Source organism: Coregonus clupeaformis, unplaced genomic scaffold (assembly GCF_020615455.1).
Source record: "Coregonus clupeaformis isolate EN_2021a unplaced genomic scaffold, ASM2061545v1 scaf0098, whole genome shotgun sequence".
NCBI lineage: Eukaryota > Metazoa > Chordata > Actinopteri > Salmoniformes > Salmonidae > Coregonus > Coregonus clupeaformis.
In genome coordinates, this window is record NW_025533553.1 from 674,083 (window position 1) to 698,777 (window position 24,695).

Consider the following 24,695-nt stretch of genomic DNA (forward strand, 5'->3'; position numbering starts at 1 on the left):
CAGTTGTTGTTGCTAGTCAACTTTCAGTGAACACCCAATGAGGGTCTTTCAGAACCCCTCCTAAAACCCCACCTGTTTCATTTCGGTTGTTGTTAGTGACTCATTAGTTTCTGCTTCTGTTTGAGCAACATTTTTGGTTTTCTTGCTGGGGAACGTAACAATGTATACAGTATTTGTTCTGCTGTAAAATATTTTTTTTACATTTTTACATTTGATATTAAACAAACTTCAACCCTATCCCATGTCATTTTATGGGTTAACTATATGGGTAAACAATGAGAATGATGAATATATTGTATGGCATTTATTATATGTAGTATTATGGGGAGTTTGTTATTTCAACTTAAATAGATATATAAACAATGATCTGAATTCAGCATACCTGACTGATGGTATCCTATAAGAAAATAATATACTATGGAATCACTGATAGATAAAATTATGAAGGGGAAAGTACACACTGAGATGGGACAGCTAAAATATTTTATTAAATAGATGTAGCTGCAGCTCTTATATAACTCGTCAGTAATTCTATTGCATAGTAATATCTATTACCTGTATAGAGGGCTTGCAGTTGAAGTACGACGCCTCCTGGTGGCTATGTTGGAAGAACACCGCATTAATTCTTTCGACGAAAACAGCTCAGTGACTACCCCAAACTGCATGATGACAGTGCCTAAACTAAATTAGTTGGTTCATCACCACGGTCATTTTCTGTGAAGTATTTGTCTGCTCTAACAAGGCAGGAAAGACAACGGGAAAAAATATGTTTACAGATTCCCTGCAATCATAAAAACACCATTGGTGACACCAATGAGATGAGACTCAAGAACTGTCAGAAAGGTGAAGAAACCTTTTTTCCCGTCAAGACTTGAACCCAGACAGCTGCCAGTACAGGGCCCGCTACGATCATTTCATCACTAGTAAGTCAAGTCTGATCGATTTCGGGTTTATTTTAGCAGTTATGCTAACCAGGTGTTAACAACACTACGCTAGCCAAAATTAGCTAGATAGCTCGTAGTCTAATAATTAGCATGTGTTGCGTGAGTTTCAAGTTTTGGGGAAGCTGTTTTTCACCATAAAAATGCACCTTTATAACAAAGGATTGCATACCTCTATCATCGCATTTGCAGACTAATGTGAACCTACTATTCCTAAAGTGATGAGTAGATTGGATAGTGATAATTTCGGCCATTAATAAGCGCGTAGGGGCATATGTTTATAGTTTATATCCGAGACGTTTCTTGCTTTGCACGGGAAAAATGTGGCGTTTGATTAACATTTCATGCAATTCTACTACACATTATATGACTGGAGACATTAGCAGAATCTTCTTTAATACGATGGTAGCCTAGGCCTACACTACTGACACTAGATAAATAAAAACGACCATGTCTTGAATGCAACCATGTAATCTAGGCCTATGAAAAGGAGTCCTGGCTAAAAGGGATCCAGCTTTTGTCAAATTAATATCAGAAGTAATTTTTTTATGCATTTTAGCTAACACTTACCCTTTTTCAAAATGTAACCCAATTCTCCTAATCTGCTTCGAAATGTCAAATATGACGTTAATTTGACGAAAGCTGTATTCTTTCTAGCCATGACCAGGAAAAGGGGAGATGCAAATTGTACAATATAACGTCCATAGCCTGGAGGACATTGTCCAAAAAAACTCCTGTGCTTATCATATATTCAAATGATAACCCAATGATAATTTGTTGAGAACTTTATTCATAAGGAGGGAAAATGTATGGACATTACAGCATAGGACAAAGTCCTCAATGGGATCGTCAACACAGCAGGTTCTCCTGTTGTTTTTTCTAGCCCAACAATAGATTGAATCTTTATATGACACCAAAACACCTGAATTAAACACAAACAATTAAGAGCACTGATGTTATAGGTGACCTGAATTGATATTCTAACATCAGGTGTGCTTTTCAGTTGTTTATATACTACTGTAGGTTCACCAGCTGACCTCTATCATATCAAATCAAATCAAATTTTATTGGTCACATGCGCCGAATACAGCAGGTGCAGACATTACAGTGAAATGCTTACTTACAGCCCTTAACCAACAGTGCATTTATTTTTAATAAAAAAGTAGAATAAAACAAAAAAGTGTTGAGGAAAAAAAGAGCAGAAGTAAAATAAAATAACAGTAGGGAGGCTATATATACAGGGGGGTACCGGTGCAGAGTCAATGTGCGGGGGCACCGGCTAGTTGAGGTAGTTGAAGTAATATGTACATGTTGGTAGAGTTAAAGTGACTATGCATAAATAATTAACAGAGAAGCAGCAGCGTAAAAAGATGGGGGGAGGGGGGGCAGTGCAAATAGTCTGGGTAGCCATGATAAGCTGTTCAGGAGTCTTATGGCTTGGGGGTAGAAGCTGTTGAGAAGTCTTTTGGACCTAGACTTGGCACTCCGGTACCGCTTGCCGTGCGGTAGCAGAGAGAACAGTCTATGACTAGGGTGGCTGGAGTCTTTGACAATTTTGAGGGCCTTCCTCTGACACCGCCTGGTATAGAGGTCCTGGATGGCAGGAAGCTTGGCCCCAGTGATGTACTGGGCCGTACGCACTACCCTCTGTAGTGCCTTGCGGTCGGAGGCCAAGCAGTTGCCATACCAGGCAGTGATGCAACCAGTCAGGATGCTCTCGATGGTGCAGCTGTAGAATTTTTTGAGGATCTGAGGACCCATGCCAAATCTTTTCAGTCTCCTGAGGGGGAATAGGCTTTGTCGTGCCCTCTTCACGACTGTTGGTGTGTTTGGACCATGATAGTTTGTTAAGGATGTGGACACCAAGGAACTTGAAGCTCTCAACCTGTTCCACTACAGCCCCGTCGATGAGAATGGGGGCGTGCTCAGTCCTCTTTTTTTTTTCCTGTAGTCCACAATCATCTCCTATCAAGACACCTATGTCAACTGGATTCCCACTGTGAAGATGAGCAATGCTGCAGTAGAAGATATGAAAGGAGACATCCCTCAATTATACAAGATGGTTGTCATATGCTATGCTTTGGTCAATCTGAATGAGTCTGTTGTGCCATTTGAGTAGAGCAACTTCACCTTGTCATCATGACAAAAGTGCCCCCTTAATCCGTATAAATATATAAAATGTCATTTGGAATGTGTAAGACTGTTTATGATATTGTAAACATACTGTACTTTAATAATAAGCTACATTGTTGTATGGGTGAAATCAAAAGTATTTTGTCATCTCTGCTTTGCCTCATTGAATAAAAAGTATTTCTTATAGCCCAACTATTTTCTCTCTTTTACAATTCAAACACATTTAGCATAGACAATGTAATTGTTGTGGTAGTCTTAGGCAAACCATCTTCATTATCACAGTGGCACCTCCAAGTGCCACTCAGACCTTCTGGGAGAAAAGTATCTGGCATTGAACTTGGTGGTAGTTTTGGTATGTTTTAAGCTAAGGATCCCATCTTCCTGCTTCCAGACATTTCACCACCTAGATTACAAGGATTGGATTTGCACTAAACAATTTAATGTCAGCACAAGGCATGTACAAAATATAATGATTAGCCTCATATACATTGTCTACTGATTTTGTTTGTTTACATATTGTTCAGCTATATGTTCTCCAATGTATGAGTTAAGCTTTTCTCTGCTTCAAATGCACAATTTCAAGGGGTGCATTGCAAATGCCCATAAGGCTAATGCCATCATACTGTAGACCTATGAGTGCATTGGCGTTACATGCTATTATCAGCTGCAAAATGGGATCACATGGCATGAAAAAATTGTGACAAATTAAACTAATTGGAGAGGTTATGACTGAACAAAAAGGTAATGTTCATCTGAGAATACAACACAGTAACACAGAGAAATTAGAGAGATTCCCTTCCCCTCTTTATTGCAGGATTGTGATCTGTGATTAATCAACATCAACACTTTGAATAATAGCTAACAATTAAAACAAGTTTAAACACAACTTAAAATAATCAACACTAATACATATCATTTCAAAGTGTATATATAAGCTAACTCATATGCAAAGGTTAGACATTTTAGTAACAAGTAGGCTGTTATTACTAAAGCATCATTTCAGGTAAAAAAGAAAAAAGTCAATACCAGAGGTGGCCTCCCTCGCTCCACTGATTCCTGATCTACTATGTGAGCAGACTTACATTTACATTTTAGTCATTTAGCAGACGCTCTTATCCAGAGCGACTTACAGTTAGTATTGTATATTTTTTTTTTTCATACTGGCCCCCCGTGGGAATCGAACCCACAACCCTGGCGTTGCAAACGCCATGCTCTACCAACTGAGCTACATCCCTGCCGGCCATTCCCTCCCCTACCCTGGACGACGCTGGGCCAATTGTGCGCCGCCCCATGGGTCTCCTGGTCGCGGCCGGCTACGACAGAGCCTGGATTTGAACCAGGATCTCTAGTGGCACAGCTAGCACTGCGATGCAGTGCCTTAGACCACTGCGCCACTCGGGAGATAATGAGTGTGCCATTGCTGTTCCAGCCCAGCAATGGCACACTTGATATTAACTAATTAGGTTTGATAGATTTAATCAGGTGTGTTAGTTCTGGGCTGGAACAGAAGAGTGCACAACCAACAGGGTTTGACGGCTCTCTGTACTGTATCTGAGGACAGAAAACATCACAAAGAAACAGGCTGCATTATACTCAAGTTAGACATCTGTGAATATTATGTTGCTATATCTCTCTGTCCTCAGTTTTTCTCATTAGGGACTGGGACTGGAGAATAGTTTCATAATGTCCTCCCACAAAATTACCTGCCAGATAACAGTAGCCTACTCTCCCTTCTCTGACAGCTGGAAGTGCTAGCTAATCCTTTCACCCACTCCAATGGCTGTTAGCTAGCTACCTACTGTACCTAGCTACAAATGATTTTGGAGTAACAACGATAAACGCATCAAGATAGCTAACTAGTTTATATGAAGTTAGCAAGCTGGTGACATTGAATTCAAGTAGCTAGCTACTGTAGCTAAAGTGCAAATCAATCCCAGAACAACAGCAAAGGACCTTGTGAAGATGCTGGAGGAAACAGGTACAAAAGTATCTATATCCACAGTAAAACGAGTCCTATATCGACATAACCTGAAAGGTCGCTCAGCAAGGAAGAAGCCACTGCTCCAAAACCGCCATACAAAAGACAGACTACGGTTTGCAACTGCACATGGGGACAAAGATCGTACTTTTTGGAGAAATGTCCTCTGGTCTGATGAAACAAAAATAGAACTGTTTGGCCATAATGACAATCGTTATGTTTGGAGGAAAAAGGGGGTGACTTGCAAGCCGAAGAACACCATCCCAACCGTGAAGCACGGGGGTAGCAGCATCATGCTGTTGGGGTGCTTTGCTGCAGGAGGGAATGGTGCACTTCACAAAATAGATGGCATCATGAGGAAGGAAAATTATGTGGATATATTGAAGCAACATCTCAAGATATCAGTCAGGAAGTTAAAGCTTGGTCGCAAATGGGTCTTCCAAATCGACAATGACCCCAAGCATACTTCCAAAGTTGTGGCAAAATGGCTTAAGGACAACAAAGTCAAGGTATTGGAGTGACATCACAAAGCCCTGACCTCAATCCTATAGAACATTTGTGGGCAGAACTGAAAAAGCGTGTGCGAGCAAGGAGGCCTACAAACCTGACTCAGTTACACCAGCTCTGTCAGGAGGAATGGGCCAAAATTCACCCAACTTATTGTGGGAAGCTTGTGGAAGGATACCTGAAACGTTTGACCCAAGTTAAACAATTTAAAGGCAATGCTACCAAATACTAATTGACTGTATGTAAACTTCTGACCCACTGGGAATGTGATGAAAGAAATAAAAGCTGAAATAAATCATTCTCTCTACTATCATTCTGACACTTCACATTCTTAAAATAAAGTGGTGATCCTAGCTGATCAGGAATTGTGAAAAACTGAGTTTAAATGTATTTGGCTAAGGTGTATGTAAACTTCCGACTTCAACTGTATTTACTTACTTGAATAGGTTCTCCCACTGCCTCGGATTTCTGGGCCCTTAGAAAAACTAAATAATGGTCAATCTTCCCGAAGTTTCCGGTGGTAGCAAAATGCAGCCAGCCATGTGGACGATTGGAGGACTTTATACAGACTGAATTTGGTCTTCCAACTTGACGCTAGGTGCGGTTGCTAGGTGATTTGTGACGCAACTGCAAGCCCTTTATTGACTGCATGTACAATATGTATGCCAAACTTCTGGACCATGTGTGGTTAAAGGGATAATCCACCCCAAACCACAAATTCCTATGTTAAACAATGTTAAATAACTAATATGTGAAAACAATATTTTTTGTCAACAAACGTTTCATTTTGTTTTATAACAAGGTTGGTAACAACATGTGAAAATTATTGTGAAAATCATTGTGGAAATTTGTTGCAGCTCAAGTCAACTACACAACCCACAACGCAATGCTCTCTCTGGGCTAGCTAGCTAGCTAGTTATCTAGCTAGCAAATGTAGATACACACAATAATACCAAAGTCAATATCAGCATGTGAAGTAGCTAGCTAACTGTAAAATCGCCTAAACAAACTGCACTATAAATTTAGGAGTCTATCTCACAGAGTTCAACTTGCAGTTCGCCTCTGCACAGAGCAGTGCAGAGTATGTTGCTATGGCAACAACGGCCCTTTCCCATGTTTCCCAGCATTGCGAGATGGTACTTGAAGGAAAAACTGAGTTTAATAATTTGGTACACTGTTTAGATTTAAATACACTGCTCAAAAAAATAAAGGGAACACTTAAACAACACATCCTAGATCTGAATGAATGAAATAATCTTATTAAATACTTTTTTCTTTACATAGTTGAATGTGCTGACAACAAAATCACACAAAAATTATCAATGGAAATCAAATGTATCAACCCATGGAGGTCTGGATTTGGAGTCACCCTCAAAATTAAAGTGGAAAACCACACTACAGGCTGATCCAACTTTGATGTAATGTCCTTAAAACAAGTCAAAATGAGGCCCAGTAGTGTGTGTGGCCTCCACGTGCCTGTATGACCTCCCTACAACTCCTGGACAGTCTGTGGTGCAACGTGGCGTTGGTGGATGGAGCGAGACATGATGTCCCAGATGTGCTCAATTGGATTCAGGTCAGGGGAACGGGCGGTCCATAGCATCAATGCCTTCCTCTTGCAGGAACTGCTGACACACTCCAGCCACATGAGGTCTAGCATTGTCTTGCATTAGGAGGAACCCAGGGCCAACCGCACCAGCATATGGTCTCACAAGGGGTCTGAGGATCTCATCTCGGTACCTAATGGCAGTCAGGCTACCTCTGGCGAGCACATGGAGGGCTGTGCGGCCCCCCCAAAGAAATGCCACCCCACACCATGACTGACCCACCGCCAAACCGGTCATGCTGGAGGATGTTGCAGGCAGCAGAACGTTCTCCACGGCGTCTCCAGACTCTGTCACGTCTGTCACATGTGCTCAGTGTGAACCTGCTTTCAACTGTGAAGAGCATAGGGCGCCAGTGGCGAATTTGCCAATCTTGGTGTTCTCTGGCAAATGCCAAACGTCCTGCACGGTGTTGGGCTGTAAGCACAACCCCCACCTGTGGACGTCGGGCGCTCATACCACCCTAATGGAGTCTGTTTCTGACCGTTTGAGCAGACACATGTACATTTGTGGCCTGCTGGAGGTCATTTTGCAGGGCTCTGGCAGTGCTTCTCCTGCTCCTCCTTGCACAAAGGCGGAGGTAGCAGTCCTGCTGCTGGGTTGTTGCCCTCCTACGGCCTCCTCCACGTCTCCTGATGTACTGGCCTGTCTCCTGGTAGCGCCTCCATGCTCTGGACACTACGCTGACAGACACAGCAAACCTTCTTGCCACAGCTCACATTGATGTGCCATCCTGGATGAGCTGCACTACCTGAGCCACTTGTGTGGGTTGTAGACTCCGTCTCATGCTACCATTAGAGTGAAAGCACCGCCAGAATTCAAAAGTGACCAAAACATCAGCCAGGAAGCATAGGAACTGAGAAGTGGTCTGTGGTCACCACCTGCAAAACCAGTCCTTTATTGGGGGTGTCTTGCTAATTGCCTATAATTTCCACCTGTTGTCTATTCCATTTGCACAACAGCATGTGAAATGTATTGTCAATCAGTGTTGCTTCCTAAGTGGACAGTTTGATTTCACAGAAGTGTGATTGACTTGGAGTTACATTGTGTTGTTTAAGTGTTCCCTTTATTTTTTTGAGCAGTGTATATACTTTAATGACCATATAAACGGATGGATGTGTTCGAGACAAGTATGCCCATACCATCTATTGGCTGATTTGGCGATCTGGAGTGCAGGTAATTTTTTAAAAGTGTTATGAAATGTGATAGTGTGTTATATTATCAGTGACGAGAACCATGTAGTTCCTACACGATTTCCTGATTTCACAGACAGACCACTTAGAAGTTAAATCACGGGGAAGATTTTTATTGTACTCACTGATAGAACATAGGCTTTCACAAAATTGACAGGAGTTAACATTTTTTCTGGGGGTGGATTATCCCTTTAAATGGCCTACTTTTTCTTGACATACTTTTATCCACTTAAAATACTGCAATGATGAAAAAGTATTCCATACAAAATTATAGATTGGTCTAGTTCATATCTAAGGCACAGTGGAATAGTGGAAATAAAATAAAATCTACTTTGATCACTTTATGCCAATATTACACAACCATAAAAATGTCTTAAATGTGATAATACCTTAGGCGTTATAGTAAACACTACTTTGATTGGATGGAAAATAAGACATTAGAATGTTTTGATAATTCATTCATTGATTTTTCTACTGTATTTCATTATAAATGACATTTAGCGGTGTAATCCATCCTGGAGAAGTGCCCTTCATTAGGTTTAAAGATTTGAGCTCATACCAATCCAATGTTTCACCAACTGATGTGCAATGGCCTGTCTTGGTGGCATGGTAAAGGCTGGTTTCGTTCCCTTGACAATGACATTTATAACCTACATTACACAGACATAGCACTGAGTTAATACATTATAATAATACAAGTTCACTGACATCTTGTTACATTCAGGTGATGTTTCATGTCTATCTAGGCCTATGTTATAACATGTAAATCACAGATTAAGAAAACTAGCATTTACCTGTTGCCGTGTAAACCAACAAGCCTCTTCAATTTCTTTTTCATCGACTTTGATTTCTGTTGACATGGCAACAGCCAGGCAACCAATCATTAGCGAGGAGGGCATTGGCCAGGGCTGACAGGACACATACTGAACAGGACCCACTTTGACCCCACTCTCCTCCTCCGTCTCTCTCCTAACTGCATCCTCAATGGCCTCACCTGCATAGAGAGATTTCACTGGCATCTATCTGCACACTCCAAATCAGAGTAAATGTTAAATGTTTTGTTTAGCGTGTTGAGATCAACTACCTGGTTCAATGAATCCAGCAAGACATGAAAACATCCCAGCAGGAAAAGTTTTCTTTCGGCCCAATAAGCATTGGTTGCCATCTGGGTGAATGACCAACATGATCACCACAGGATCTGCATGGATAACATGACACATAACATAACATTACATAAGTCAGATAATTTTGACCTGATATTGAGGTTAGAACATTATAATAATGATTAAGAGAAAAAAAAACATGCAGTAGTTCAGTTTCAATGAACAAATACAAAAACAGGAGGCTCTTTACCAACTCGTGGGTAACAAGTGTTGTGGATGCCTTGTTGGCTTCTGCAGTCTTTGTTGAAGCAGGTCCTCTTATAGCCTCCTTCCTCCACTTTGGTGTTACTGCCACATGTTGGGCAGAAGCTGTATCTGTTGTGCCAGGCGAGGACAGATCTGGCTTGAGCAATGATTCCTGAGGGAAAAGGGATCATCATTTTTGTGGGGTTAGTAAGTCTACATTTTGTATGCTGTTTCAATAATATTTTGATGAAGAACCTCCCAGAGAAATACTCACCAGCCTCAGCCTCACTAAGTTTTAGAAGGCCTGGCATGGGTGGTTTGAGGAAGAAGCTATTTGGATTGGTGAGTTGGAGATGATCCATGGGATTGTCATCAGTATTGAGAGCAAACCAAGCAGTGGGTTCATTCCTTTCTGTTGAAGGAGAGGATGGGGGGCTTCTCTGCTTCTCTACCCCGAGGAAGATGACTGTTGTTCCAGATTTTTTAAGTAGTTCTTTATTAACCGAGCTTGCATCAAGTCTACACAGTTTTATACCTGGATGGGCTGTGTTGCTCTCCTCGGAAGCAGACACAAGAGGGTTCAAGTTAAAGAACAAGATGAACACTGTGTCTGGAGAAGACTGTTTTGCTTCTAGCCACTTGCTGTCAGGCCTCTTTTCACTCATTCTGTTGAAAACTTCTCTGTTGAAGTAGTTTTCATGCTCTTCCATTCTGTCGCTGGGTAGAATCCGTTGACATTTGTTCTCACTCTTTGCCAACAACCTGGCAATATGTCGGTGTCCCCAGAATTTGGCAATGTCATAGGCAGTTTGAGCAGATTTATTAACTAAAAACTTGTCACACCTTGAGGGAAAGAGAAGTGTGATCAGTACAACTAATTAGGGTGTTATCTTCATGTTTACATGGTTAATCATCTGTCATCAGGTAATTAACCTGGGGTGTATTCACTAGGAACCAAACGGAAGCAAACAGGACAAAATGGGGAGGGACATACCTGAATTGGTATAATAGAAACTCTTGTTTTCATTACATCACTTTTTCCATTGGGAAATGTTTTGCTATGATGTGCACTAATGAATACACCCCTGGTATTATTTTAACCATATGGTTAGACATTTAAAGGCACACACTCCAAGATGTGAATACTCAAAGTGGGCCACCATAAAAACACAAACAAACAAATGCATCCCATGCCATTTTCAAATACAAAAATAACTTGATTTCTATGATATATATGTAGTGTTCAAGAATGACATTCCATGAGAGCATCATTACTTGTTTGAAACATGATTTTATCCTAATAGACCTACAATCTCCTGTGTCAAACAAAACATACACAATGGAGTAATAGTTGTCACTTAGTTAGAAAGTAATATTTAGACAATGTAAAACTGTTGTAATAATCTCATATGTCCATGTCATATTTGTTCAGTATTTTTTCATATTTACCCATTTGAAAGTAGGTTGTCTACAATGTCAGCGTGTCCATTCCTTGCAGCTAGCATCAACGCAGTCCAGCCATTCTCCCCACTTTCATTGACCAAAAAGATGGAATGAGAGATCATCCCAGAGACTTTTGCCAGGTCTCCTCTGGAAGCATAATCCAGGAATCTCTCCAACAGCTCCTCTTTGGGACTCATCTGAATATTTGCCATTTGAGTGTGATAGTATACCTGTATGAATATGATAGAACATACATTATGATAGTTTATTTTATGTTTTGCTGTGCTGTGTATGCACTGCCATGTGTTTGATATACTGTATGTGTTTTTATTGAGCTGCCTTCTTGGCCAGGTCTCCCTTGTAAAAGAGGTATTCTGACCTCAATGGGACTTCCTGGATAAATAAAGGTTAAATAAAATCTTTACTCATATGTTTATGTGATATTCGGTTACTTGAGATTGAGATGGAATGAAAGAAGTGGGCCTACATCAGTTTACCTATGTCTAGCGATTTACTGACTGGGATTTATGCCGCGTTCATGTGCTAGACGGAACTAGGAATCTCACAAATGTCTGACTTGCTAACACAGGCTTAGGAGATCTTATATGTTTTGTTCTATGAGATAATCTTCATCAGCTAACAATAATTACATTTGTAGAGCGCTTTTCATTTACAGACGTCACTTTCTCCGAATGTTAAACCATTTATGTAATCAAAACAAGCACATAAAGAACAAAGGCTTCATAATTCATGAAGGTCATATTAACTGATTGATATTCAGGGTCGTAACCAGGGTTTGAGTTTTAGCGAGGTCCCAGGATAAAAAAAAAAAAAGTTTAAGCTCATTTGCTGCATTTCTATACAATTCAACTTTAAAATGCCATTACCTTGGCTGCTGTAGGTTCATTCACCTCAGTCGATCTACAAACACATCGCCTATTAGCTATACTATTGTAATGTTATACCCCTAAGGGGCTGGTCCAACTGGAGCTGTCACAAAATAAATGCACCCCCCTCCCCAATGTTAAAAATATTTTCACATGACCCTTCCCTTGTAATGTAAAAAAATAGAATTAACTCTAAAATAATGATTACCACCACAAATAACAATAACTGTAGCAACCCTGTGTTTATAAACGAGAATATCGACTTGACCACTTCAGCATGGTTTTGTGGCACAGTCGATGCCACACAGGGCTACGAGCCAGAAGGTTGAGGGTTCACCGACCACCACGGACGAGCTCACTTTCCCTGCCTGTCTCATTACACTTTGATCAGAGCCGGCTGCAGACAATCAGCTAGGGGGACATCCGATTTTCAAAATGTTGATGCTATATTTATAATTATATAAAATATATGCAACGATTTTCCACCAACAAGTTTCTGTGCCAATGCACCACAACAACCCATAAGCAACACATAACTGCATACCGATTACCGACTTTGAGCACTTCTTCATGGTTTGCGTTTTCAACACAACAATCAAATAGAGTATGTCAATCTCGACAAACAGAAAATACATCACTCACTACTCAGTATCGATGGCTTGACAATCTCCGAATGTCATTACACTTTTTGGTGTTTTGTAACAGATGTCACTTTCCATTCATCGAATGGCCGGTCCGCAGTTTGGATGCTGGAATTATATTAGTTAGTGGAGTGGATGAACGTGTGCAGGTAGCCTACAGGAGACTTTTTGAAGTAGCCTAATCAGATTAAAACATTGTGACTGGTTGTGTTTATGCCACACATAAAAGGTAATACATTTTAAAAGTTAAAGTATTTAGTCTATATTGAAGCGTTAGGTTCTAGGTCAAGGAATAGATGCTCGGATCGGAAAGGAGGCTGAACGGTGTTAAGCTTAACTGGGCCTGCTGGGAGCATAGGCCTATGTGGCTACACTATAGGACGACTTGGGAGAATGATGATCGGCAACAGACAGCACATCAGTTTCAGAAGTAAAAATACAGACTGTCCTGCACTGTGCCCTTCTAGACTTTATAATTGGTCGAGAGTAGACCCACAACTGTCCAAATGGAATGAAACATTCAAATAACAGGGCTTTTGCGCAATTATTCAAATGACATTTTCACTCCAGTTTACAGCCTAGACTTGAATTGTACCCCTTGTAATACTACTAAACAACCATTGTCCAACACCTAGCGACCGCAACAAGATATTTTAGCCTTTTGGTATTGTAGTGAAGACAAACAGCCTACACATCGTGCCAATAGGGTTAACCCATTTGCTGGGAATTGTAACTTGGCTCATATAGCGAGGTTTGCTACACTGCCCCCTCTTAAATGCATGTACCTGTGCTTCGACTACTCAGCACTGTAGCACGTCCGAGCCGTGCGTTCCGATGGCGGCATGGCCAGACCTCCATGGGTTGATACATTTGATTTCCATTGATAATTTTTGTGTGATTTTGTTGTCAGCACATTCAACTATGTAAAGAAAAACGTTTTTAATAAGATTATTTCATTCATTCAGATCTAGGATGTGTTATCTTAGTGTTCCCTTTATTTTTTTGAGCAGTGTATTTTGTGGTAGCCAGGCTCAGCAAGAGAAGATTCTGAAAATGGAACAGCTTAATGGGAAGAAGATTAAAATCCATGTCCCTGGTGCTTATGCTAAATTGAGGGGAGTCATCACTGGGGTCCCAATATCTATGTCTACAGATGGTATTAAAGAAAATGTGAAGGGAGGCAGAGTGATTGAGACCAAAAAGGTTGATCAGTAGGAAAGAGGGTCAAAGAAGTGAAAGCTTATCAGTGATGCTGAGGTTTGAGAAAGTCTTGCCGGGAAAAGTACAGATAGGATTCCTTAGTTTCAATGTTAGAGAATTTGTCCCATATGCCCTGCAGTGTTTTAAATGCCAAAGAATGGGACATGTAGCTGCTTAGTGTAAAGGAAATAAAATATTTGCCAAGTGTGGAGGGGAACATGATTACGGTGAATGTGGAAGCAATGCAAAGGTTAAGTGCTGTAATTGTGGGGGAGAACACAGTGCAGCATTTGGTGGATGTCAGGTTCAGAGAGAGGCTAGAGAGGCTCAGAGATATAGGATCAGTCATGATGTATCTTATGCAGAGGCAGTAAGACAGATTGGTAGAACTACAGTGCGGACTGATGGGGCTTACATGGATGTACCTGTAGTAAGTGGACCTACTCAATACGACTCGGTTTGTGGAAAGCAGAAATGCCAGGTTGAAGGTTATTGTGGAGACGGCAAAAGAGATATTGGGGGTAACAGGTGTTACTGTTGAAATGGTTGTTGCCATGCTGTACAATCCTAAGGGTGGAGTGTTTCAGCATGATATAAATAAAGTTTAATGGGGAGGGGGGAGTGTGTGGTAGAAGTTATGGAGTTATTTGGTTTTGAATTTTATTTTCATGGTAGAACAGAATCGGGCAGCTCATGATTGATCGTACATTCCAGCACAGTAGGTGGCGAAATGCACTTTAAACGTTTGTTTGCGGACCGCCATGATATCATAGAAGAAGAAGAAGAAGAACAACAACAGAGTCATGGCTAGAAGGGATACCGATTTTGTAAAAGTGACGTCATAGTCCCGTCTTAACTAGAGTTACCGCAGGAATAGTATTTTACTATTCTACTAAGCTTTTGAAGACAATCTGAACCATTATAAACAGGAGACAGGGGCCACGTTTGTTGTAAACAAAATATTTACTAGAGGCCTTGGTCAGCTTGTCTCATCTGGTGTACTGTGTCTTATCTGATGTACCTAAGCATGCTCCCACTAACCCCCTTCTTTTGTCATTTTCTACGTCTAATAACTCCTGGACGTTCCTGGCCCAAGCCTACCTGGACGTGTTGCTGATCCTGGACTGTGGCTGAGGACCCCTGGGCATGTCTACCCCTAGCTCCTCCCCACACCCCTTAGCATGCTTGTACCTAAGCTAAATACTGTATATTCCATCTCACCCTCTTCCTCTCCTGTCCTCTTCTGTCTTAAGCCTAGTCCTGGACAAATAAACGATTTTATATTGAATTTATATTGAGCATGCTTTTTTGTCCAGGACAAGGTGTAATCTGAGTCCGGGAAACCAGACCATGCTGTAGACAATGAAATTATTCCAGAATACTATCAAAATAAAGATTGTTTTCTATGATTATCGACGGTACATTTAACATTTCCATTCTACAATATGCTCTCTGACAAAGAAAACTCTTTCTCAAAATTCTATTATATTTGTGGTGTGGTTTGTCTCTCACAGAACAGGAGGCCGAGGAGAAAAGGACAAAAACCCAGATAATGGGAACAAGGTAAAAAAAAAAAAGGAACATTAGTGGGAGTTAATACACACACACACATCTAAATATACAAAACACCACACTAAACACAGCAAATAAAACACATCTAGGACTACAGACTAACCAATCAAACAAGGGTTAGGGTTGTATCAGCTATTATCATAATACTTAAGCCTATCCAAACATCTTCACAAGTGCATAGGGGGTCCATCCACAGACACTATTTTTTTACTTTTCAGGAGAAGAGAAAGGAGAGAAAACATTTAGGGAGAAGGTAGGAGAGGACTGGTGAGGAGACAAAAGTCGAACACTCTCCACCCCTATCCTCTCCCTTTTGTCTCCTCACCACTCCTCTCCTTTCTCGCTTTGTTCTTTTTTTTCTATCTCTCATGCCATTTTCCTATTGCTAACGTTATAGTTATTGCAATTGCATTACTTCAGTTCCATTGCTATAGTTTCTGTAGTCTGGTGGCCAGTTAGTATATACAATGTATATATTTTTTTTAAAAATGCGATTCTTCCCATCACGGACTAGTAGAGTTGGGACAACAGGTGGGTGCAATAATTATCAAGTAGAACAGAAAAACAGCACTCAAAACCTCCATACACGGACCTCTAGCCGCTGTCATCTGAGTTCTACGGGGGCAAAATTACTAGCTGATAACACAATTCATGTTTGTATTTACATCATGTAATGTAGTGCTCAGTAGAACGTCAATTTATTGGCGAATTGTAGCTAGATTTTCCGCAATAATCCCGCTAGCCAGCATGTGATTCTGTGGAAATTAAGACCAGTCTGCTGTCGAAATCAACGCTGTGTAAGACGCAAACTCTCGTTGTAGTGAACGGGACTATGACGTACGTAGTGAACGGGACTATGACGTACCTAGCCATGACCCTACAACAGTGACAGAGTAGCAAGTGTAGAATTGAGCTATAAAACAACGAAGTGTAGACTAACGTGCTACGGTAGGGTGTTTTTTCCACATTCTCATTGGTCCAACCGACCTCAATCAGATTTAGTACTGCCCTTTCACATGATGTAACTTTGTTTTAATTTGGTAGCCATAGCGCCTTCAAAAGAGATGTTGCAAGCTTTTAAACACATGGATATTTCAAGATTCTTAAGATGTATTGCTGCCTGTCCGACAACTATAACAATGCTATACTGCCTTTGCCAAATTTAATTATTTTGGCTACAGGACTCCGGTTGTCACAACTCCATGTGTAAACTGTAGGCAATACGAGAGGAACTATATATATATAGATAAATATGCAAGTTGTCGCGCGAACCAATCATATATATTTTACCCGACATGTAGCCTATATCGAGTGTCACTATAATAACCGACGGAATAAGGCACTTTCAACCACTAACCTTGGTACGTGCCTGCGGTCTGTATTCCTCTTTCTGAGACAGGCCCGAATTGTTGTATAAACGATTCAGGAGCAAATGCAACAGCGACACTGGCAAGACATGCTTTTTACGCTTTGAACACACCGACTGCGTCATTGCGCAAAATAGGACGCAGCATCACACCAACTGTGTCATTGCGCAGAATAGTATGCAGCATCATCTAGATATGTGTGCAACAAAAGTGCAACATTCACCTTCTGCTACCATTGCTGTCAACACGTTGACGCATACAGTTTGACGCATATGTTAGATCAATCCAAGGTATGCACCACACAGAACGCACTGCAACTGCCTCTGCAAAGCAATGCTGCAAGGCAAACGCAGCGTTCCATTGGAAATGAATCTGGTGTCCCAAACCCAAAAGTGCAGTCGGTGTGCTGGAAGCGTTACACTCAAACACTATCCAACTGGCCCAAAGTCTAAGCTTTAGTGTTGTTATTTTCCAAGGATTTTGATGCATATGCCTACCTACATATTCAATGTTATGCTTCATTGATACAAATTCATCAGAAACTAAATACACTTCAGACTGAAGTACCACACAAATCCTAGTAGTGCAAGTGATCATGATTTATTTTGTGGCCTAACCAGATTACAAATCACACAATAGGCTACTGACTGTGTGTGGTTGATGTTAAGACTTTAATTTCATAATGTACAAAATAGGCTATAACAGTGTTATTTAAGAATATAGAGGCTTTGCTTTTAAAGATTGTTTTACCTTTTAAATAAAAAATTTAACGACTGTCATCAAAAAGATAAGACAAACACACAGAAAACAACCATTGTTCAGATCCAAAAAAATCGAATGGAAGCTTAATTAATGACCAAACAAATATCAAACATTTTTAAGAAACACAATGTAAAATGAAAATATTTCAAATCTCAGATAATACTAACAATTTGCCATCGTCATCAAGGGGGCAATGAAAACCAACAGGTGTCAAATAATAAATAAAGACAAACAGCCACAACAATTTCTCATTGGCCTGTTATGTCCCCCCATCCCTTACATATTAGTTGACTAAATGTAATTTAAAAGAAGCATTATATATAAATAAAAACACTTCTGACTGCATCCAAGTAGGCTAACTTGTGTGTGCTTTTATCATTGATTAATTTAGTTCACCACAGTCTTGAGGCTCCAAGATGCAACCTATTGCATTCTACATGTGCAGTTGGTGATGTATAACTAGCCTGGGTACCAGTCTGTTAAGGTAACATTACACTCCTTGTTCTCTGTGTCAAATGCCAAATCTCAGTACAGGTGTGTTTAGCAGGAAAAGGAGTGGCAATGACTGGAATGATAGCTGAAAAGACTGGTACCCAGACTAGTGTATAACTACATAGATTAGCAACATTTGTTTATTTGGACACTCCGCAGTATTGTTATGTAAAGTTACAATTAGGCCTACTGTCCTTGTGAACAGACCATTTATGGTACTTTAGCCTACTTCAACTAATACTTGATTTTAAAGAGAATGCAATTAGTACACAATTAGTTCCATAACATCCCCATGCACTTTAAGCATACTTTTTAAACACCCCCACTTTTTAAACACCCCCATTCTATAAATTCCTAATTTAACAGTTTTGGTCAGTTAAATGGAGCGCAAGGAATTTTAAGAGTAGAAGGTAAGGACACTCTGGTGGTTGCCTCGTACTAGGAGAATAGGAGGCAGGTCTTTCGACAGAGTCTCCAACCAGCACATGTAGAGGGCACTGGACACCGTTCCCTTCCGGGCCAATGGCATGCTCCTGTTGGACAGAGAGACAGTCAGTCACACAGTCGGAAGGACGGACGGATGGACAGACAGTATTAAATAGATAATTAAATAGATCAACAGTTCATTTCAATACCATCACTTTATATTTGTATTCTAGACGTAATGTAATATTATAACTACTTACATAACGATGAGTTTTGCTGAGTTTGAGTGTTCTTTCAGCAATTCATTCAATCTGATCTGTCGGTTAGTCTGGGGAAAAAAGAAATAAGAACAGCTTAGCTTATATTAGTTATATGTATTAGCTGAGGTGTAAGCAAAGGCTAGATTCCCAAATTATATCTTGTTCCTTCCTAGGACACTATGCAATGGCACCCTCTCAAATAGCTTTCTATACTGCCAATGTATAGGGACTGTAGTATGACATATGGTCAAACCATGTAGGCTTTCTTACTTTCCTTACTGTATAGGCCTCTATGCTCTATGTGACTAAAACAAGGCTTCTGTGTTTACTTGTGCAACCTGTATGAGAAATCAAATCAAATAATTTCTACAAAGTGTAGAAAAGTATTCCATTCAGAATTATATTCAGATTCCTGTGGTGTATACTGTAATAAGTAAAGGACAGTGGATGCAGGTTGTATTTGCCCCGCTGTGTGGCAGTAAGATCCAGACTTTTGTGGCCTGGCTGGTCTAGCGGTAATGCCGTAGCCTCCCGCACACATGTCTACGACGTCAATATAGCTTTGAATCTGGCCTACTGCCCTTTGACACAACCTCGAACCTTCCCAACTGTCATCCTCTCTCTCTATCTGTTCAATCAAATCTGAAATTAACTTAAAAATATACACTACCAGTCAAAAGTTTGGACACATCTACTCATTCCAGGTTTTTTCTTTATTTTTTACTATTTTCTACATTGTAGAATAATAGTGAAGAGGTCAAAACTATGAAATAACACATATGGAATCATGTAGTAACCAAAAAAGTGTTAAACGAATCAAAATATATTTTATATGTTAGATTCTTCAAATAGCCACCCCTTTGCCTTGATGACAGCTTTGCACACTCTTGGCATTCTCTCAACCAGCTTCATGAGGTAGTCACCTGGACTGCATTTCAATTAACAGGTGTGCCTTGTTAAAAGTTAATTTGTGGAATTTATTTCCTTCTTAATGCGTTTGAGCCAATCAGTTGTCTTGTGACAAGGTAGGGATGGTATACAGAAGATAGCCCTATTTGGTAAAAGACCAAGTCCATATTATGGCAAGAACCATCAAGCGCTATGATGAAACTGGCTCTCATGAGGACCGCCACAGGAAAGGAAGACCCAGAGTTACCTCTGCTGCAGAGGATAAGTTCAGTAGAGTTAACTGCACCTCAGATTGCAGCCCAAATAAATGCTTCACAGAGTTCAAGTAACAGACACATCTCAATATCAACTGTTCAGAGGAGACTGTGTGAATCAGGCCTTCATGGTCGAATTACTGCAAAGAAACAACCATTAAAGGACACCAATGAGAAGAAAATACTTGCTTGGGCCAAGAAAACAAAAGCAATGGACATTAGACTGGTGGAAATCTGTCCTTTGGTATGATGAGTCCAAATCTGAGATTTTTGGTTCCAACCGCCATGTCTTTGTGAGACGCAGAGTAGGTGAACGGATGATCTCCATATGTGTGGTTCCCACCGTGAAGCATGGAGGAGGAGCTGTGATGGTGCTTTGCTGGTGACACTGTGATTTATTTAGAATTCAAGGCACACTTAACCAGCATGGCTACCACAGCATTCTGCAGCGATACGCCATCCCATCTGGTTTGCGCTTAGTGGGACTATCATTTGTTTTTCTACAGGATAATGACCCAAAACACACCTCCAGGCTCTGTAAGGGATATTTGACCAAGAAGGAGAGTAATGGAGTGCTGCATCAGATGACCTGGCCTCCACAATCACCCGTGCTCAACCCAATTGAGATGGTTTGGGATGAGTTGGACCGCAGTGTGAAGGAAAAGCAGCCAACAAGTGCTCAGCATATGTGGGAACTCCTTCAAGACTGTTGGAAAAGCATTCCTCATGAAGCTGGTTGAGAGAATGCCAAGAGTGTGCAAAGCTGTCATCAAGGCAAAGGGTGGCTACTTTGAAGAATATAAAATATATTTTGATTAGTTTAACACCTTTTTGGATACTACATGATTTCATATGTGTTATTTCATAGTTTTGATGTCTTCACTGTTATTCTACAATGCAGAAAATAGTACAAATAAAGAAAAGCCCTGAAATGAGTAGGTGTGTCCAAACTTTTGACTGGTACTGTATATTTTTTTAAAGATCCAGACCTTGGCCCTGTAGAGCTCCAGCTCATTATCTGAGATCCTCCAAGGCTCCTCAGCCTTCAACCTTTCTGCAGCCTCCTGCTCCATGTCGTCCTCCTTTAGCTTATACGGCTCAATCATCTCCTCAAAGCTAAGCACACTAGGAGAGACAGGTAAACGGTACACAGAATGAACGTCATTATTATTGCATTATAATTACGATTACATTGTCATTATAGTCCTAGGCTAATGGGTTTCTTCGTACTTCACATATTGCACAGTTTCTTTGACAGAGTCTTCTCAGTGACCAATAAATGCCTTCATGTTGAACATGATCTTGTGGCCTGGCTGGTCTAGTGGTAATGCTGCATCTTCCGGCAACATATCTACAGTGTTGGCATAGGTTTGAATCCAGTCTACTGCCCTATGATCGTATCTTACCCCACTGTTACCCTCTCTCTCTATCTGATCAATCAAATCTGAAAATCCATTAAAAATATATATATATATATATAAAAAGAAGATGATCTTGACACAGCAGGCATCTTACTTGTGTTTCTTCGGCTTCGTGTTGATGTCCCCGAGCACATAGATCGCTGAGAAATCTATCCTGAACTTGCTGAGTAGAGCAGCCATTCTATTTTAAACAGGAGAAAGTATCTCAATCAACAAGTAAGAATAAAGCAATTTTTATGGGGCTCAGTTGGTAGAGCATGGCGCTTGCGATGCCAGGATCGGAGGTTCGATTTCGGTTGGGGCCACCCATACAAAAAATTTATGCATAAATGACTGTAAGTCGCTTTGAATAAAAGCAGCTGCTAAATGCCATATATTATTATATTATAGATTCCTCAACCTCACATCATGACTGAAGGAACGGTAACTCACGCTCTGCGATCATGGTCAATCCTGTTGATCTTCCCACCAATAAAGAGACGGATTTTGCAGTCCTTCCATTTCTTTTTTTCCGTGAGCAAGTACGGAATCAACAGAGCCAAGCCTGTAACATTTGGAACAGATAAATAAGGGGTGATGGTAATAAATTATCACTCATTCTTTGAGGTCCAATCTGATTGTGGACACTGGGGTCATATTCATTGGGGCTCACTGTAGCAAAACGTTTTGCAACAGAAAATGTGCTTTTCCTATTGGATATACCGCCTATTTTAGTACGTTTTCGTTCGTTTGGTGCTTAACAATGTAATCACAGCATTGACTTTCCATACTGTACCTCCGTCATCAAACAGCCACCACACATCCACTGTGCCTTTGCACTGCTTCTTCTTGAACTGCTGGCTGGCCTCCAGAAGCCTTTGGTCTGTGAGGCTCAGTGGCTTAGCACTTCTCTTCGTCTCTGTGGAGCAACCACATCAAAGTCAGTCACACAGTAGTTATTATCAAAGACGGTCATTGACAGTGGACTGTTATAATTTCCCATAGGAAAACATATCACACTTAGCTGCCATGCTATCACTAGCTGGGCATGCACAGATGTATACTAGGCAGTGCCTCCACGATTTCACAGTTTTTTGACGTGGATGTCGATTAAGGCAGCCCTCCGCACATCTCTGATTCAGAGGGTTTGGGTTAAATGTGGAAGACACATTTCAGTTGAATGCATTCAGTTGTACAACTGACTAGGTATCCCCCTTTCCTTTCACTGTGCAGGGAGGCTGCCCTCCAAAGTGATGGCACAATGCAGACAGAACATGCTTTCTATCTGATCCTGCAATCTCGGCTACAAGTAGGCCGTATGATTTTGCTTGCTCTGGACTCCAGAGAAGTGACATGATATATTCCTAGTTGATATTGGCTGCTAACATGAATGACTTTCAGCTCCAACTAAAGGTATAAAACACAGTACATTTCTGTAGCCTATCTTGCGTTTTGAAAATGCATAACCGTTTATGGCGGTACTGACAGGATACATTTGCGCAGCGATTGTGCGCGCATGTTCCGGTGTACACATGTCCATGTGCGTGCGCGGGGGTCGCAAGTTTTGTACCACTCCTTTTTGAAAACCACTGGGATACATGATAGTGCCAACAAATGGAGTTTGGTTGGATATAGTAATGGTATGTTAATGGTATGCTACAGTATTTCATACAATCTTCTATTTTGACTGGAACTGTGTTGGTCATTGTTAATAAGTGCAGCATTTATTCCAGTTCAAAAAAGTTTTGCAAGTCATGGTTGCAGAAAATTTTTTGAGGGATGCCCTTTTTTTGTTTGAGCACATGCCCACCAAAAGGTCTGATTTTGTCAAATTTGTCTGGAAAATGCGCTGATAAGGGAAAAAGTTTGTTGACGTGTCACTTGATTGAACCATATAATGCGGTGATTGGTTGAAATTGCGAGCCCTCTTTTTGTACTGCAGTGATGGGTCAGTTTTATGAGATAATATTGCGATGATTTGACTGTTTTATGCCGAAATAGTGCGGGGATTGGTCAAATTTGCATGCCCTCGCATAATATACATGGAATTGTTGATTTAGCAAAACATTTGGCGATCGCAGAATCATTGAATCCTGGAGGGACTGACTAAGACCCATTGTAGCTTTTCAACAGAGCATAAACAGTAGACATTAATTACTTTAGGGCTGTTTAAGGTTGTTTTGGAGCTGGTGTCCCAAACCCAGCTTAAGCCAACTGGACTAAAAGTGGACTTTTAAGACATGAATAGGGTTAATCTGAGTCTTTATGTCTTACAACATTGCCTGTGAAGCGCTGTGCCTATATACTAATTCTAGTCTAATGAATGCATGTAAAGATTACCTCTGAGAATGAGAGGGCTGTTTTGAGCACTGGTGATCAGGGATGGAGGAAAGGAGTTACTGTCCTCGGAGTCTTTGCCACCCATGTTGACAGACACCACCACATCCTTCATACCCGCATCCTTCTTCTCATGGGACGACAGGAGCTCATCTGGAGAAGGGGCAATCAGACAAACCTCATAGCACTTTATTTACTTTTGATCAGGGCTCATAGGTCTCTGGTCAAAAGAAATAATAATAACAGAAAGAAATCTCAGCGCTTTATAAGTGCACTACAGGGAATAGGGTGCCATTTCGGATGCACCCTTACTACTGTGAAAAAAATCCATAGAACAGGTAGAAAGAGGATGTGTGCTCCATCCGTCTGAATCTATCTACTTTATGTCTGTACTATTAAGGAATGTTCAACTGGATTGTGAGGAATGAGTGTGTTGAATGAGTGTTCCTAGGCAAATGAAGAACACAGCATGACACAATACTGTACCTGGGTCTTGAATATGGGAGATATCAAGACCCTCTTGTAGTCTGATGATGACAACACCATGCTGCAAGTCAAAGGCGTCACTGAAACACAACCACACAGCTTGTTACTAACACTGAAGAGGGGATATATTATAACCATAAATGGCCAAAGTGATTTCAATCATGATTTCCTCAGGAAAGCATGTGATGTAGGGTGAAATTGCCTCTATATGCTGATCTTGGGTTTAGCATTTTCCCCCACTAATGGTTAAGGTTAGGATTGGGGAGGGGAAGCTGATCCTAGATCCTAGGGGAAACTTCACCCCAGAGCAAACCATGTATTCAGTCAAACTAGATACACTTACTGGATGATGTTGATATACATTTCCACATCTTTCATCTCGCCATCACTCCAGTTGTTCTTAAAGCCCATCACTAGTGTGTTGGGCTTCAAACGCCCCAAACCTGTGGCCTTGAAGATGAAAACAGAACTTAATTTTACATCAACATATTAATATTAGAAGGCCATTACCTGAAACTTTCAATAAAAATCCCTTGAACAACATGCACAGTGTG

At 40.8% G+C, this 24,695-nt stretch overlaps 2 protein-coding genes across 2 annotated transcripts in view; both read right to left on the minus strand.

Annotated features, from left to right (window-relative positions):
• Positions 1-8,453: 8,453 nt before the first annotated feature.
• On the minus strand, positions 8,454-16,953 carry nudt12 (nudix (nucleoside diphosphate linked moiety X)-type motif 12). Its single transcript, XM_041900601.2, has 7 exons — positions 16,806-16,953; positions 11,155-11,378; positions 9,980-10,548; positions 9,710-9,877; positions 9,441-9,554; positions 9,151-9,350; positions 8,454-9,006 (listed from the first exon to the last, which is right to left on the minus strand). The coding sequence occupies exons 1-7, from the start codon at positions 16,938-16,940 to the stop codon at positions 8,896-8,898; spliced, it is 1,521 nt and encodes a 506-aa protein (XP_041756535.2). The 5' UTR covers positions 16,941-16,953; the 3' UTR covers positions 8,454-8,895.
• A 446-nt stretch (positions 16,954-17,399) lies between these two features.
• The window catches only part of LOC121584614 (solute carrier family 12 member 2), a 29,734-nt gene continuing 22,438 nt past the window's right edge, over positions 17,400-24,695 (minus strand). Inside the window, exons 18-26 of the mRNA XM_041900602.2 lie at positions 24,485-24,591; positions 24,142-24,221; positions 23,659-23,808; positions 22,115-22,237; positions 21,772-21,883; positions 21,434-21,520; positions 20,908-21,043; positions 18,756-18,823; positions 17,400-18,602 (exon numbers count right to left, since the gene is read on the minus strand). Of these exons, the coding sequence (XP_041756536.1) occupies positions 18,467-18,602; positions 18,756-18,823; positions 20,908-21,043; positions 21,434-21,520; positions 21,772-21,883; positions 22,115-22,237; positions 23,659-23,808; positions 24,142-24,221; positions 24,485-24,591 (999 nt within the window). The 3' untranslated portion in view covers positions 17,400-18,466. The remainder of the gene's footprint in view (positions 18,603-18,755; positions 18,824-20,907; positions 21,044-21,433; positions 21,521-21,771; positions 21,884-22,114; positions 22,238-23,658; positions 23,809-24,141; positions 24,222-24,484; positions 24,592-24,695) is intronic.